Source organism: Symsagittifera roscoffensis, chromosome 2 (assembly GCF_963678635.1).
Source record: "Symsagittifera roscoffensis chromosome 2, txSymRosc1.1, whole genome shotgun sequence".
In the NCBI taxonomy this organism is placed as follows: domain Eukaryota; kingdom Metazoa; phylum Xenacoelomorpha; order Acoela; family Convolutidae; genus Symsagittifera; species Symsagittifera roscoffensis.
The window spans coordinates 59455169-59470313 of record NC_087063.1 but is presented as its reverse complement, the minus strand read 5'-3'; the positions used below and the strand labels follow the sequence as shown (position 1 = coordinate 59470313).

At 47.6% G+C, this 15145-nt stretch overlaps 2 protein-coding genes across 4 annotated transcripts in view; one reads left to right on the top strand and one right to left on the bottom strand.

The window, feature by feature from the left end:
- The window catches only part of LOC134840088 (ankyrin repeat domain-containing protein 50-like), a 142243-nt gene that overhangs the window by 105273 nt on the left and 21825 nt on the right, over nucleotides 1–15145 (bottom strand). The gene's annotated exons all lie outside the window — the stretch shown is intronic.
- On the top strand, nucleotides 1377–3815 carry LOC134839899 (uncharacterized). Its single transcript, XM_063855525.1, has 3 exons — nucleotides 1377–1769; nucleotides 2515–3323; nucleotides 3416–3815. Exons 1-3 carry the CDS (start codon nucleotides 1377–1379, stop codon nucleotides 3813–3815), a joined length of 1602 nt encoding a protein of 533 aa, XP_063711595.1.

Here is a 15145-nt window from a genome sequence, read left to right as displayed (position 1 = left end):
ACTCAAGAATACGGCTGTCAGCTGCAAACAAAGGGGCGCTGCGGGTACTAGACAGGACACCAATAATAGCCCTCAACCTAGGGGAACGCAACCTGTGGATGAGCTTTCTTGTGGTGGAGAACCTAGACGAGTCTGACCAGTTCATTTTAGGCAGAGACTTCATCAGCAATTTCGACGTAACAATTGATCTAAACAATGCCATGTTCAGGATTCGGAACCCGGACAGGAAGTACGTGATTAAACCGGTAAATTTGATAATGGCAATTGAGAATAAAGCGCCGGTATTCATGAGTAGGAGGGTAAGGCTGAAAGTGAAAAAAGCGGCAATTGTAGGCCTACGGATGAAAAATTTAATGAATTAAGTGAAAACAAGCAAGTATGCATAGTCCCAAATCCAAACAGTCAAAGTGCTGCTGTTTTAGGAATATCCTTCTCGATAACCAAGAGCGGGCTCTGCAACAGCGTCTTGTTGAATACTCTTGACATACCAATAACAATCCGGAGGGGGAGGAAGCTGGGATATGCTTTACCTGTGAAAACTCGTTATGAAATGACTGAAAATGCAAAAGAAAACTAAGTACTTGAATGTCCCAATCATAGGGACAAGATTTGTATCTTGAGACGATTAAAGAAAATAAAAGATTCATCAGGTCTTGTAAAATCACTTAAATCAGATAGAGATGATGGACTCTCGAGCTGTTCAAACTTCCCAGAGAGACCAAAACTAGAGGAAATGGAAATGGATAAACCAGTTTTTGACTGAAATAGAACACTTAAGGGTTAAGGTAACGGATGAACAGCTCGAAGCCATCAAGGACGTACTAGAGCGGAACACGGACGTTTTTTTCCAGACATAAGGCAGACATTGGATGCTGTAATTTCGTTGAACTTGAAATAGAGCTTGAAGAGTCTGCGGTGCCGCACAGGGAGGGGGCGAGGCGCATGACCCCACACAAATCGGATGCATGTAGGAAAGAAATAGAGACATTACTAGAGTATGATATGAGAGAACCATCCAAATCACCGTGGGAGTGTGGAGTAGTGATGGCCAAAAAGAAAGGCAACAAATTGAGGTTATGGTGCGACTTTCGGTATCTGAACTCCGTCACGGTGAAGGATGCCTATCCCAAACCTAGAATTGATGAGAGTATCTCGAAGTTAGGTGATGCAAAGTTTTTTACGACTCTTGATTAGGTTCGGCATTTTGGCAAGTCCCACTGAGGAAGCAGGACAGGGACAAAACAGGGTTCGCCTGCGAGCTAGGGCTGTTTCAATGAAAACGCATGCCATTTGGTCTATGCAATTCCACGGCCACATTTCAACGATTGATGGCACCAGCATTGATAGGTGTGACAAAGAAATACGGCAATTTGGTAATGTGCTACGTGGAAGACGTGGTGATAGCGAGGCCTACAATGGAAGACGATGTGTTTCCATGCATGAAAAGGTCAGGACTAAAGTGCAAACAGTCAAAGTGCGAGTTACTCAAAGACTCAATCAAATACTTGGGGAGGATGGTGGATAGGCATGGCATCAGATCAGACCCAGATGCAGTGGAAGCGGTTCTGACTTGGAAATCGCCAAAGACGGAACATCAATTGATGAGCTTTCTGGGTTTCGCGAACTATTACAGGGAGTTCATCAAGGGCTACGCGGACAAGGTACACCCGATGAAACAACTAATGAGGTACAAAGGCAAGAAGTTCACGTGGAACAACGCGGCGGAAGAGTCATTCCAGAGAATAAAGAAAGAGTTGTGCGAGGCACGGGTGCTGGGATGCCAACGGAAAAAGGGATGTACGTGCTGGACACGGATGCGTCGGTAGTCGCGATTTCTGGCATTCTCCATCAAGAACAGCAATGAAACGGGAAGACAGTCTTGAGACCGATAGCGTACGGGAGTAGAGTCTTGAGTGATACGGAAATGAAGTACGGGGCGCCGAAAGCAGAGATGTTCGCGGTGGTTACCTTTGTCGAGAAATATAGAGCATACCTAGGAAGTGAGCCATTCAAGCTGCGAGTCAACAACAGGGCACTCAGCTGGCTGACGACGTACTCAATGTACCAGAGCTACCTTGGGAGTGGATAGTTCGCCTCGATGGATACGACGTGATATTTGGGCATAGAACAAGAGACAAACATCAAAATGCCGATAGCTTGAGTAAGAAGACAGAGTTCTACGAGAGACAGGAACAGAGGGAGGCGGATAGGCCAGAAATCAAAAATGGCTTCTCCTTCATGGTTAAGGAAACGTATGATAGTCTTCCACTCACGAGATGGCTCGACAAGTCAGGCAAACCGATAGAAGATCACCCCGAACTACCAAAGGAGCCTCCAGGGAAAACAATTTTGAAGAAGACCCGGGGATACCGATAGGGATACTGCTCAAGTCAAAAATCGTGAGGGAGACGCTCAAGGCAAAAGGCTATGACCTCAACCAGGTAGAAACGGGAGATGCACAGATAGATGAAGACTTGATGAGATTACTGAGAAACTGGCAGACGATAAATCCAGATCAGAGGAAAGGGTAAGGAGGAACCGGAATTCACGATTTTGAGAAGGAATGAAACTGGTAGTGTCGAGGACTCCTTAAACGGAAAATCGGACGGGAAAGATGTCGTGCAGTCATTGGTTGATAAAATCCGTGATGACATACTTGAGCGGACTCGGGTTAGGAAGAAGAAAGTGGCATTTAAGGAGGAGGCTGAACACCTTGGACTAGACCAAGAGTCCGGGGAGTGGCCCACAGTGGAAGAAGATGCTGAAGAAGAAAAATTGTCCGGGGAGTGCGAAGAGTGGGATGAAGATTCGGAGAAGAGCAGCGATGACCAAGATAGTCTATGCATGATACTGGCGGAAGAGAAGATGAGACACCGCGACAGGGATCTACAGACGGATCCTTCCTCAGGAACGTACAACTTGGATCAGCAGGAAGTGCGAGGAGGTGAAGAGCTTGAGAAAATTGCAGTGTGGAGGAAATTATTCAGGGAGCTATCGTGCAACTCAAATGTCAGAACAAATCTGGTGCCAGAAGATGACAGGAAGATCATAAGGAGGATAGTATGCGTAAAGCTGAAGGACGACATCCACAACCCTGGAGAAATGAATCGTCAGATAATGGCACTAAAAGAGCACGTCAAGGCAAGATATAGGCTGTCGAATCTATTACGGGCCCAAAAGAATGACAAGATGACAAGTAACCTCTCCACATGGATCCGGAAGGGGTCCAAAGAGAAGGGGGACCTAGAAGAAGACAGCTACAAGATCTTAAGCCAGTTTTACAAAGACAGAAAGACCTACTCTATCACACAGCTGATGGGAAGGTGACATGCAAGAGAAAAGATGAGGAGAAGATATTACACAAGCATAACCTCATCATACTGCCACAGTTGTGTCAGACGGAACTGTTTTTCAGATCGCATGATCAAATGGGGCACCAGGGGATAGACGAGGTGCAAAAAAGAATACTTCATAGGTTTGACTGGCCAGGATTAAGGAAAGCCTGTGAGAGATCGGTGAATATATGCCTGGCATGCCTGCAAGTGAAAGACCCAAAGAAGATAAAGTTCCCACTCAAGTCCGTTGAAAGCTCGGAATTTAACGAAGTTGTGCAGATAGACCATCAGAATATCTGCATGACAGAATCGGGATATAACCAGATATTGGTCATAATAGATCATTTCACGAAATTGGCAGAAGCGGTAGAAGAGACGTGTGACCACCTGATAACACATTGGATATCACGGTATGGGTGTCCCATGACATTTCAGTCGGACAACTGCAAGGCCTTCGTTGTGGACCTGACAAATAATTGATGAAGAGGTCACAAATTGCTCAAGCGCACTCCACGACCTATCATCCCCAAACCAACGGGTTAGTGGAGAGACAGAATAGAACATTGGTAAACATGCTGAGGGTATACTGCTCAAGATATATGACAGACTTGGACAAACATCTGCCGCAAAGGGTAGGGGCATACAACAGTACGCAACACTCAACAACAGGAATCAGTCCCTTCATGATGTTGACGGGCAGCGAAAGTGCGGTGCCTCTAACATGCTTTTACCCCGAATACGAAGGGAAAAATACATTGCCTCAAGCTTATGTGAAAGAAGCGGTTAAGAGACAGCAGGAACTAAACGAGCTCTGCAGGAGGAACACAGCGCAAGCGCAAATGAGACAGCGGAAGAAATACGATGAGAAAATACTGCAAGCGAAAACATATGCAGTGGGCCAATACGTCTGGGTCTTCCAGAATGTTATAACTCCCAAAGGGACAAAGAAACTACTTAAGAAATGGAGAAGACCATTCATGATAACGGTAGTACTTCAACAAGGACGGTTCTACCGTTTGAGTACGGGGCGCGCAGCACATTATGAAAACTGGAAACCTCATGTCTCATCCCCAAAAGACTGATGCGTACCGCAGTATATGGAGGGACTCGAGTACCTATTGGTGGAAACAGCTTGCGAGGTGAACGAAAAGGGCACCAGAGAGAAAAATGATGGCAACGAGGACTTGAGTTTGGATGATAATGAAAAGATAGAAGCGGACTCAGAGGCAAAATCCTTTGTGGAAGAAGACTGGAACGATCCGGAGCAGGACGAGGTGCCAAAGTGGACGGAAACAGACTTGCCGATAACGGCAGGAACCAGGAGCGGTAATCGTAAACGGACAGGCATGATTTACAATAGGTACTGGGATGACTTCTTGATTGACAAGACACGGCCTGATGAATTGACAAGACACCGCCACGTGGTCTTCGTAGAAACGGAGATAATGGTACACCTACACAAGAAATACTACTTGAGTATCGCCTGAGCCACGGGTGGACAACGGAGGTCTTGAGTTGGGGGTACATGGGGATCTCGAGTAAGGGTACATGGGGACCTCGGAGCAGGTAGATGGATTTTAACGTAATTGGCATGACAATTATAATTTAAAAGAGTGACGGTACTAAAACATTAAATAATTCTGCATGCTCTTAAAAAACTTCCAATTGAATTATTTTAGTGAAACAAATAGAGGAATAAGGTTTTAACTACAATAATGGGGGGGTTTAGGTTAGGAATATATCACATTAGGCTAAAAAGTAGTTTTTACTTTCAGATTTGTTTGTTAAATCGAGTTGACGACCCAAACACACTCATTGGATAGACAATAGAACGTCTTGAACAAAGTTCACGATCAGCAACATTCGGAAGAGATATTTCTCAAGTACTCAATTTGGTTTGGTAATTCTCAAGTTGATTAAGTAATTCTCAAGTTGGTTCCAGGATAGCCACCTGGTCAGGAACAGACCAGGTGGCTATCCTGGAACGTGGATGGAGGGGTGAGAGGATTCGACTTGGCGAGGAATCCTGGCTTAAGCAACAACACTGAGTACGGCGCGGAAGAATTCCCATTGCCGGTCAGACCATCAGCAAGATCGGCTAGCCAGTCCGCGAGCAAGCCACCTTCTACGAAGGGAGCCCAGCAAACGGAGGAGACGTATCCTGACCTCAGCAACTTGAAGATGGAACTTGAGAGGGCGCAGAGGGAGAAGAATAAAGCAAATCTTGACCGGGATAGCGCGAAGCTCGAGAGAAATCAAGCGAATCTGGAGAGGGACCAGGCGATCCTTGAGAGGGACCAGGCGCGGCGTGATCTTGATATGTTGAGAGCAGAATACCAGCAAGAACAGAGGGTGCGAGAGAACGCGGCGATTTGCGAGCAGTTGAAGTCGGAACTTGAAAGGATCCAGCGGTGACAACAAGAGCTCGACAGGAAAAAGGAAAAGGAAACCAGGACGACGGAGCGAGCTGTTGCAGGCTCAAGGCCGGAGTCACGTATGGAGGTGGATGAGGCTCCCAGGTCGAAGGGACGATTCAACTTAGACCTGCGGCTCAAGAACACATAAACGAGGCACTGGAAGTATGGATACCAACCGAATCAGCGTCCTCCCTGCGCGGTTTGGAGACGCAACCGATACTCCCATTGAAGGACATGGCACTGCCGGGATATACCCCGAGCTCAACCCCGAGCAGCAGTCGGGAGCTCGTCGTGTCTTAAGGAATTACATGAGTTGCTACAGCTAAGAAATCGTGAAAGTCCAGCTAGAGTGGAGGTACCCCCGATTTGGAGGGAGCAACCGGTCAGGAGCGTGGTGATCGCAAGCTATAAGAAAAACACGGATGGCAGATACCACAGGCACAACCGCATGGATTGGAACGCGGCGCAGCGGGCGAGAAGGGATTGTTTCCATGACGCGTCTTGGGTTGAATACTACACAGCCTTCAATACCGGAGGGTGCAGTTCACCTGATTGTAGGGGACAGCCTGGTACGGGTGCTGACCCGAATCCAGTCGCACTGGCAGACTGGGGTCTTTAGTTTCTCTGGAGCCGCAACGCCGCAGATGTTGGCATCACTCGAGATGTTAGGGCTGGCAAAAATGTACACAGTGACTCTGATGATGGGGACCAATGGCGTGTCCAGAGGGGAATCGAGGAAAGTCATGAGGCTACATGATAAAATGAGCTGCCTCCTGGAGGAGTTGCGGATTCAGATGGATCCCGCCATACTCACAGTTTGCACCACCCCTTACAACATGAAGGCCGACCAACACGCGATGGAAATGAACGAGAAAGTGCGAAACCTGAACGAGGATAATCAGGCAGATACCTGGAAGGAGTGTCCTTCCCGTCAGATTGTTGGACGTAGCCGACCAGATGGAGCGATCCTTCCCAGAGGATGCGTCCTCAGACGGAATCCACTTCGACAGGCCTAGGGGCGTAGAATGGTTGAACGACGTCTTCCAGAGGCACATAAATGAGTTGGAGGCAGACCTGCTTGAGACGGCCCGATTCACATTCGGTCCACCCCAAATCCCCCTTTCCTTACCACAAGACCCCTGTCCAGTCGCCTGGGAACGAGAGTCGACTCATGAGATAGCTCGAGGAGCAGCCGGACTAGATTACCGGGTTCCACGCCAATGGAGCCGAGGAAGCGGAGTCATCAACGCCCCAAAGTTCAGTGGTGTCGTGAGTGGTAGTGGTAGATAACAAGAGAGTGGAGAAACCAGCGGAGGTAAGCCGAACGCGGTATCTGAAGAAAGTGAACGAGTTGGACCTGGAGGATCTGGAGTGCAGACAGGAGTTGGCAGAAGTCCTGGTACTCAAGCACGTGTCACACGAGGATTTGAGTCGGCACCAGTGCGTAGACTGGCTAAAGGCCCACGAGACGCTTTTCTCAAGAGCAAGAATGATGAAGATGGCTGATCTGACCGGGATTCCCATGAGATCAGCCATGGGACCGATAAATTACAGACCTCTCAAGTTGCTGGGGAGTCCGGGACTCATAGTGGAGCCCCCTAAGCACAGAACAAGTATCGCCAATATCAGATTATCAACTCTGCGCAGTTGAGGGTGGTAGACAAGCTACTATAACCAAAAGAGATGGAACTACCAGACGTCGCTTACGAGGGTGCGAAATTGGCAGACGACCCAAGATATGGGAAACCCTGCGGCAGTGCCCATTAAGCCAAAACAATGGCAGTATATGATAGAGCAGATCCAGCAGCCGCGAGAGTGATTATCGTGACGGGATCGGACTTTGAAGGAACGTCTCCCAAGTTGTTCTGGCCAGAAACTCTGGTATACTCGCTGCCAGGTGCAGAGTTGAACCAGATGTTGACCTTGGTGGTGGCGATAAAATCAGAGATGCCCTGCGAACCAGAGCTACTGCTGTTCGCGGGAATGAACGATCCCCTGCATGCGGCTGGGCTTCTAGAGCAGCTGAAAGGAGATGAGCCTACGCCAAAGAAAATCTGGGAGGCTATACAGACGTTGTTTGCCGCGATGAACGAGGAAAATGTCAGTTCGCGGTTTGGACCCAAGACGAAAGTTGTATTCACGACGTCCCCCGGATACGCGAGCATGCCCCCTGCTCTGCAGTTTGTGTTTGCTATTTTGATCCTAATAGCCGAAGGGAACGCATGGTGGATCCTGATGGCAGCTCCCAATCGAGAGTTGGAATCCACGAACTTGAGACTTCGGAAGTCAGAACTGGCAGCGGCGTGGGCGGACGTGTCCCACGCATTGCGGCGATTCTATGAACTGGCAGACATACTCATTGTACTGGATGAGGTCCTCTTACTTGAGATCTCGAATCTCGCCAGGCAACTAAAGTTCAGTCCGACAATAGGGGATGACCACCCAATAATAAGTCACCTGACAGCCAGCTTATGGTTCCGAGGCATGGACCATCACGAGATCCACGAGCAAATCGAGGGAACCAAGCAACTAAACGAAGAATGCGGCTGCGACTGAAAAGCAACTGGAGTCGATGGTGTAATGACTAACACAAGAGAGAGGCAGGTGGCCGTTTCTAACACCAAGACTAGAGAATTCTACTGACAAGACAAGCGAGAGTGCCCCACCTCTCTTGAAGCAGATCTGGGAGTTTCCTGAGGAACAATTGGAGGTAGCCGAGAGTAGGGAGATCACGGTGGCTAGGTTCGTCACGGCAGCGAACGAGGTCTCCATTGGAGGATTCTGGAGGGAACATGCAAAAGGTGAGCTGAGGACGGGAAAAGATCACGAGATCCTGAAATTCTTGAGTCCTTGTCGGAAAAAAAATAAATGGCTGGAGTGTTTTGTGCGAAAGAGACCATTTTCGGAGCCTTTGTACCAGAACTATTGAGCATGCCCATAAGCCTCTTGCTAGCCCTATACTTAGTTTACCCGAGGTACCTTTTTAACATGTGTCCATCGTACATGTTCAGTCGGGGTGTAGAGACACTTTGGATTGATGGGTATCTGGTACTGGTGCTCCTGACTCATGGCAAATTGGTGTCATTTCATCGGTTGATGAAATATGGGGAACCCCTGTCGATGGGAAAGACCCACTCGAGTATAGACACTTACTCGTACAAGTGCGCGGCGGGACTGAAGACGTTACTGGTGGAGTATCTTCTGATGCAAAAGCGACTTATGACCGGTGAGGAGAAGAACCCGAAAACGAGAGAGGAAGGGAGGGAGGCGAATGGTGGTATCCCTCTACTGACCGATCTATGCCTGGCGATTAGGTCTGACCCAGTGGGAGTGATCAGGGGATTAGAGGAGGTTGTGACTTGTACTTACGGACCAGCGGTGATGTACGCCTTACCGGACCCTCTAGTGGCTGCATACCGCCTTTCAGTAGTGCACGTGAGCTTAATAAGCGTGTTGGATGGGACGGCGCTAAACTGGTGTCAACAAGAGGTGCTAAGGGCACGGATGAGTAATACATGCTCTTCGCGAAGGTGAAAGATCCCGAATTGGTGGTGTTTAACTTCCGGGGCAACTGCAGTGCAGGATGGGGGGAAAACGTGAAGGCCCCAATGAGACGTATCCCAAGTTTTGGAATCTGAACCCCCTAACGGCGAACGGACATGAGATCCTGAGAATCCCCGCGTGGAAAAAGAGCTTCGAGTTAGTGAAAAGGGAGCTGGAGGCGACACTAGAGAAGGAAATCTTAACCGCAACCATTCCTGAGTTTCCAACAGTCAGAGTTTCCAACAGTCCTGGGGATGAATAGCTCCCTGGTAGTCCCATCCCTGTTCGCAAGGGCTACGGTAGAGAGGCAGCAAGAGGAATTCACCGATGGCTGGGATCCCTTGTTCATTGGGTATACGGCAGCGGTCTATTTCCCCACCTGCAATATCAAGATAAACTCATGGACGACTCAAGCAAAGAAGATGAGAGGCTCAATGCCTCCAAAAATCGAGGTACGGGAGATCTTGAGAACGCTCGATCAGGCGAGCTTGGAGAAAATATCACCAATATGGGATGATGGCATGATGATCGTAGAAGAAGGGCACATTGCGCTCAAGGACGAAATGAAGTTTGCCACAAAAAAGTACCGGGCGCCTTACGGATTAGAACAGGTGGAAATGAAGCAAGAAGGAAAGGAGCTGGATGCGGCAGGCTCGTTATATGTGGTTCTGACGGAATATAAGAAGCAAGACCCAGCGACACCCTCACCCATATCAGTGGGCACCCCTGGGGAAAAGAGAAGCGGCCCCGTAGAAGACCGATTTAGGAAGATACTTGAGAGGAGGCAAGCCGAGTCGGGAGAAGAAAGCATGGACAAAACTCTCAGTGAAACAGAAGAGGAAATGGAAGTGGGGAATACACCTGAGCCGACACCAGCTGAGGAGGATTTCACCGCCCAGGAGCTACTGCAGAACCTGAGCGGAACCACGCCACCTCTGACCTCATCCCTCGTAAGAACCTGGAACTACCATTGACAAGCGAGACTTCCAACATGGGGATGGTACTCTTGAGTACAGAAGAGAGCCAGAAGAACAGTCTTGAGGGGAACAAGAGCACGTTTCTAGGGACTCTGGTTGAGAAGGCTTGCAGGGATTTCTTGAGTTAATTTAATCATGAGACGAAGAGTGAGACCACGCTAGAGAACTTCAAGGAAGAACTGTGGAACACGGTGGTCAAGTTCGGGGAACCGGTGTTGATGGGCACTGGACTGGATGAAAAAGGAAGAAAGGAGTTGCTGAGCAAGATGGTCAAGGTGAGAGAGATGCGACAGAAGACCAAGGACGATGAATGTAAAGACGGCTCTACTCTGAAGAAAAAACTGATGATAAAACAGTTAAAGTTAAAGGGGAGGATTAAGACTAGTAATATGATTAAAAGTACTAAAATCCTTAAGGCTCGAGCAGGGGGAGGCAAGAATTGGAAGGGTCGGACTGGGACAGGGAGATCGAATCTGTGATGATAGTGACGACACCCCCAGGCAAAGGTATGAAGTCTCGAAAGAGGAAGCGGGAGATAGAGGATTTGAGCAGCCCGTCGGTGGATGCTGTCTCGGAGAATAACTTGAGGGAAACTGCCCCCAAGATCTTAGCGCGGTGGAAGACGGCAGCCTAAAAAAGTAGCTCCGAACCAAGGAGGCTAGCCGAATTAGTGAAAGAGATAGATGTCTCGACAAGTCTGGTAACGGAAGATCCTGGGAACGGTGCCAAGGGCACAAAGAGATGACTTGAGTGAGATCTGGGGAGAAGAACTCTTGAGCTAGGAGACGAAAACACAAGTGATTTTGAGAGACAGAATGCCATTGGAAAGCCGATGACTAGTGTCCCAGCGCCGGAGGAAAATGATATGACGCACGAGAAAATGATGGAACTAGAGCCTCTGCTGGAAGCCTCGGGAGAACGCAATCTCCGAAGCATAGAGACTACACATGGGGAATGCCCATGCCAATGCTTGGCACAGACAGTGTGGTACCCGGAGCATACAATTCTTTGTTTGTGTGGTACCCGGAGCATACAAATCTTTGTTTAGTGTGGGATGTAAAAGAAATTCGGTCAATCGGGTTACCCGATCATCAGCAGAAGGTGACCATCTTGGTTGTAAGTACGATGTTGGCGTTACGATGGATCAAACAAAATGTAATGAAATATAGGGAGTCGAAGACACCAACGGCGGAATCGATATACGCTATAGATTACAGCAGGAGACTTGAGTTGTTTGAGACTGTATGCAAGGTATTTGCCATACCAATTGAAATCAGGCACGTATGGAGCCGCATAAGTTTCTTTCCGTGGTTTCGAGCGACGTTAACATCTTGGTTGTACATAAGGACGAAAGACCACATGAAGAAATACCAAAAGGAATATCGACAGTTCCTGGCGAAGATAGGTCCGGAAGCCTTCAAGAGACCTCTGCTGACCCATCGAAATGCGATCACAACAGGTTGGAAATGAGTCGGTAGGGTGTCTAGAGATAATACCAAAGCAAAAGAATCGATACTGGAGGAGAATGTAACAGTCGCCTACTTCGGTCACATATGAGTTTCAAGAAAAATAGGCCCTATAACCTTTGGCTCAAGAGTCAGGGACACTATCTCTTGTGTTTTTCTACCTCGAACGACCGGAGCCAATTCGGTTCACTTGCGACATGAGACTAAAAATCCGTTACAACTTAAAGGCCACTACCAAAATACCCCCACTCTAAAAAAAAGAACGTCCCCATACTTAGGTTTCAAAATACCCAAAAAACACGAACGCCGTTAAAAACAGGGTCGGAACAACCCGTACAGTTACTTTTTATTAGACAGTGAAACTTTGATCCATTTCAGATGGATCAACCTGAAAGTCTCCTTACCTCAACATAAATCATAAAACACACTCAAGAAAATTAAATTGGGTACTCACATACCAGCACACTCGAGGATTGAGATAACTAAATTAATCAGTAACTCTTGCATAAATATAATAACTTGAGCAGTTTGCTATTGATGAACTCCAGCAAGGGAAAAAAGTTTTAACTCGAGAATTAAGTTCTGGGGTTGGACCATTGGGATACCCCAGCTGTCCACCTTTCCAGTGAGGGTTCACTCTAGTTCAGCTCGAATAAATGTATTCTCCTTCTGTAATCACTCTTTCTCTTATTTCAGAATAAGACGGCTCTACTCGCGTTTATTTTGTATCTGGAAATTGCGAATAGCAATTTCCCGCTGCTTTTTTTCAAGTACTTTCCCGCGATTGTAAATCGGTTGTTCTGATCTTGCATTTCTGAGATTTTCAGTATTCGCGAGAAAGTTGAGCATGACAGGCTCAATTCAAATTTTTGAAAAATTAAATTTCTTCCCAAAATTGCCTAGTTCGTATTCCTCAAGGTCAAACTTCTAACTATGACCGACTGGCACATACTCCCCGGACTCAAGATCGATGTCCTCATCGCGTGTTGCCGCCTGCCAGTGAGTCCCCAGAACACCGAGTGTTGCTCAAGATACAGTTCCAGTGGTCATTTACAGAAGTTTGCAGCAGACTTAAGTTTATCTACACCCCAAAATTCACAACCATATAAAATTGTCACACTATCGCTGAACAGCAATCAAAACTTTCATATACCTGCACCTTAAATATCCGCTTTTGAAGCTTGTGATAAAAATTTCTTTTGTCCTATCCAATCAGGAAATTGTCATGCAACATTTTGATTTATATAATAGCTATAGCAGATTACTAACCATAATTTGTTTCGTTAAAATTTCTTTTTCTTGACCTCGGATTTTATCCGAGTTCACACTCGAGCCCCTTACTTTCCCTCTCAAGACTCAAAAAACCCACATTGAACTCCCTGCTCACTTCGTATTCCTAGCCGTCGAATTGCTAGGACCTGATGAATTTGACACCGTGATCTGCCTTAGTAGCGCTTCCTCATCATCAGAGCTGATCACGATTTCTTCCCATGCTCTCAATTGTTCGAAGGATCGCATCCACTCCTTCTGCTCCTGCAACCTCGTTGCCTGATTCGGTAAACCTTTTGTTTTCAATTCCTTGTTCAAGCAAAAGGAATTGTGCAGGCTCAAGCTCACGTTCTTCGCCAAGTCCTCCTCCAGTATCAATTCTCTTGCTTTGGTATTATCTCTAGACACCCTACTGACTCTTTTCCAACCTGTTCTGATAATTCTTTTGGTATTTCTTCATGTGATCTTTCGTAGCTATGTACAACCAACATGTCAACTTCGCTCGAAACCACGGAAAGAACCTTATGCGGCTCCATACCTGCCTGACTTCTATTGGTATGGCAAATACCTTGCATACAGTCTCAAACAACTCACGTCTCCTGCTGTAATCTATAGCGTATATCGATTCCGCCGTTGGTGTCTTCGACTCCCTATACTTCGTTACATTTTCTTCGATCCATCTTAACGCCAACATCGTACTTACTTCCAAGATGGCCACCTTCTGCTGATGATCGGGTAACCCGATTGACCGAGTTTCTTCTACATCCCAGACTAAACAAAGGTTTGAATGCTCCGGGTACCACTCTGACTGTGCCAAGCAATGGCATGGGCATTCCCCATGTGTAGTCTCTATGCTTCGGAGATTGCGTTCTCCCGAGGCTTCCAGCAGAGGCTCTAGTTCCATCATTTTTTCGTGCGTCATATCATTTTCCTCCGGCGCTGGGACACTACTCATCGGCTTCCCAATGGCATTCTGTCTCTCAAAATCACTTGTGTTTTCGTCTCCTAGCTCAAGAGTTCTTCTCCCCAGATCTCACTCAAGTCATCTCCTTGTGCCCTTGGCACCGTTCCCAGGATCTTCCTCAACAGTCTGTGTGAATGATGCGACATTCGAGCCAGCCGTACGCACTTGGGTGCCAACAAGGCCTTATCCACTAGTATCGTTTGGCTGGAACCTCCACCATTGCCATGTGCAATGAATAACGGCTCCCACATACGTTGGTCATTACTGATCCCACCAAGGAATTTGCATTTACAGGCAGGCGATAAGCTTCGCTCACTGGAAATCCCATCTTTGCCTCTAGATCAATTTTCCAACCTCTGATATGTTTCTGGGTGGTTTGCAACGCCCCTGGCCACGACTCCATGATTCTCTAGGGATAGCCTCGAGTCATCCTCCTTCTCGGTCCCCGTACTCTGGTACACGTTCAGTATGACGGTGGAGACTCTTTTCTCCATGGTCTTGCTCCCCATGACCTTCTGATGACACGCTTGGACGGTGCTATTGGTCATTACGGACATTATCTACCTCAAGAAACAAGTGGAATCTTTTCCTCTCGCCAGACTCAGACCGGAGTTGTCTCTCACGACGTGTTGTACCAGCATCTGATAGACTTCTAGTTATTTATTGCCCAATTTCAATTTTTCACATGAAGTCAAGACCTCCAATTCTATTCCCACTAGGCTCCACGCGAACACAACTTGTCCCGCGGTTCTGACGAAGCGATTCGCCATCAGAAGCAATGCTGATGAAAGTGTTCTCATCGCCTCCTCAAAATAATCCCGCAACAGGCTCTGCCAAGTTCGCTTTAGCTCACTTCCCAATTCCAACTAGTTGACTTCGGCTTTCTGTTGAGTAGCCCAATTGCGACGCTTGCGGGACACCCCTTGATCAAGCTTCTTCAGACAGTCCTCCAATTCCTTCATCTTATCTAGGGCCACCCACCAAGGTCGAGCCGTATTCCTTGTCGCATTCTTCTCGAGAGGGTCGTTGGACACTTGTTTGCCAATAGCTTGATGTTCGCTCGAGATCCATTCTCTGCCCACATCCACTTACCAGGTTTGTCCATTCGTCGAAACCTTTTTCGAGCCTGCCTTCTGAGGTTTGAAGTCTTCCTCCGTTACCGGACTTGTCGAGA

Bases quoted from the DNA above. Each gene is read 5' to 3' on its own strand.
- LOC134839899 (XM_063855525.1), top strand. From the start codon at position 1,377: ATGTGCTACGTGGAAGACGTGGTGATAGCGAGGCCTACAATGGAAGAC. The intron at 1,770-2,514 runs GTGCTGGGATGC...CGATAAATCCAG, and splicing joins AAGAGTTGTGCGAGGCACGG to ATCAGAGGAAAGGGTAAGGA. The intron at 3,324-3,415 runs GTGACATGCAAG...ACTGTTTTTCAG, and splicing joins ATCACACAGCTGATGGGAAG to ATCGCATGATCAAATGGGGC.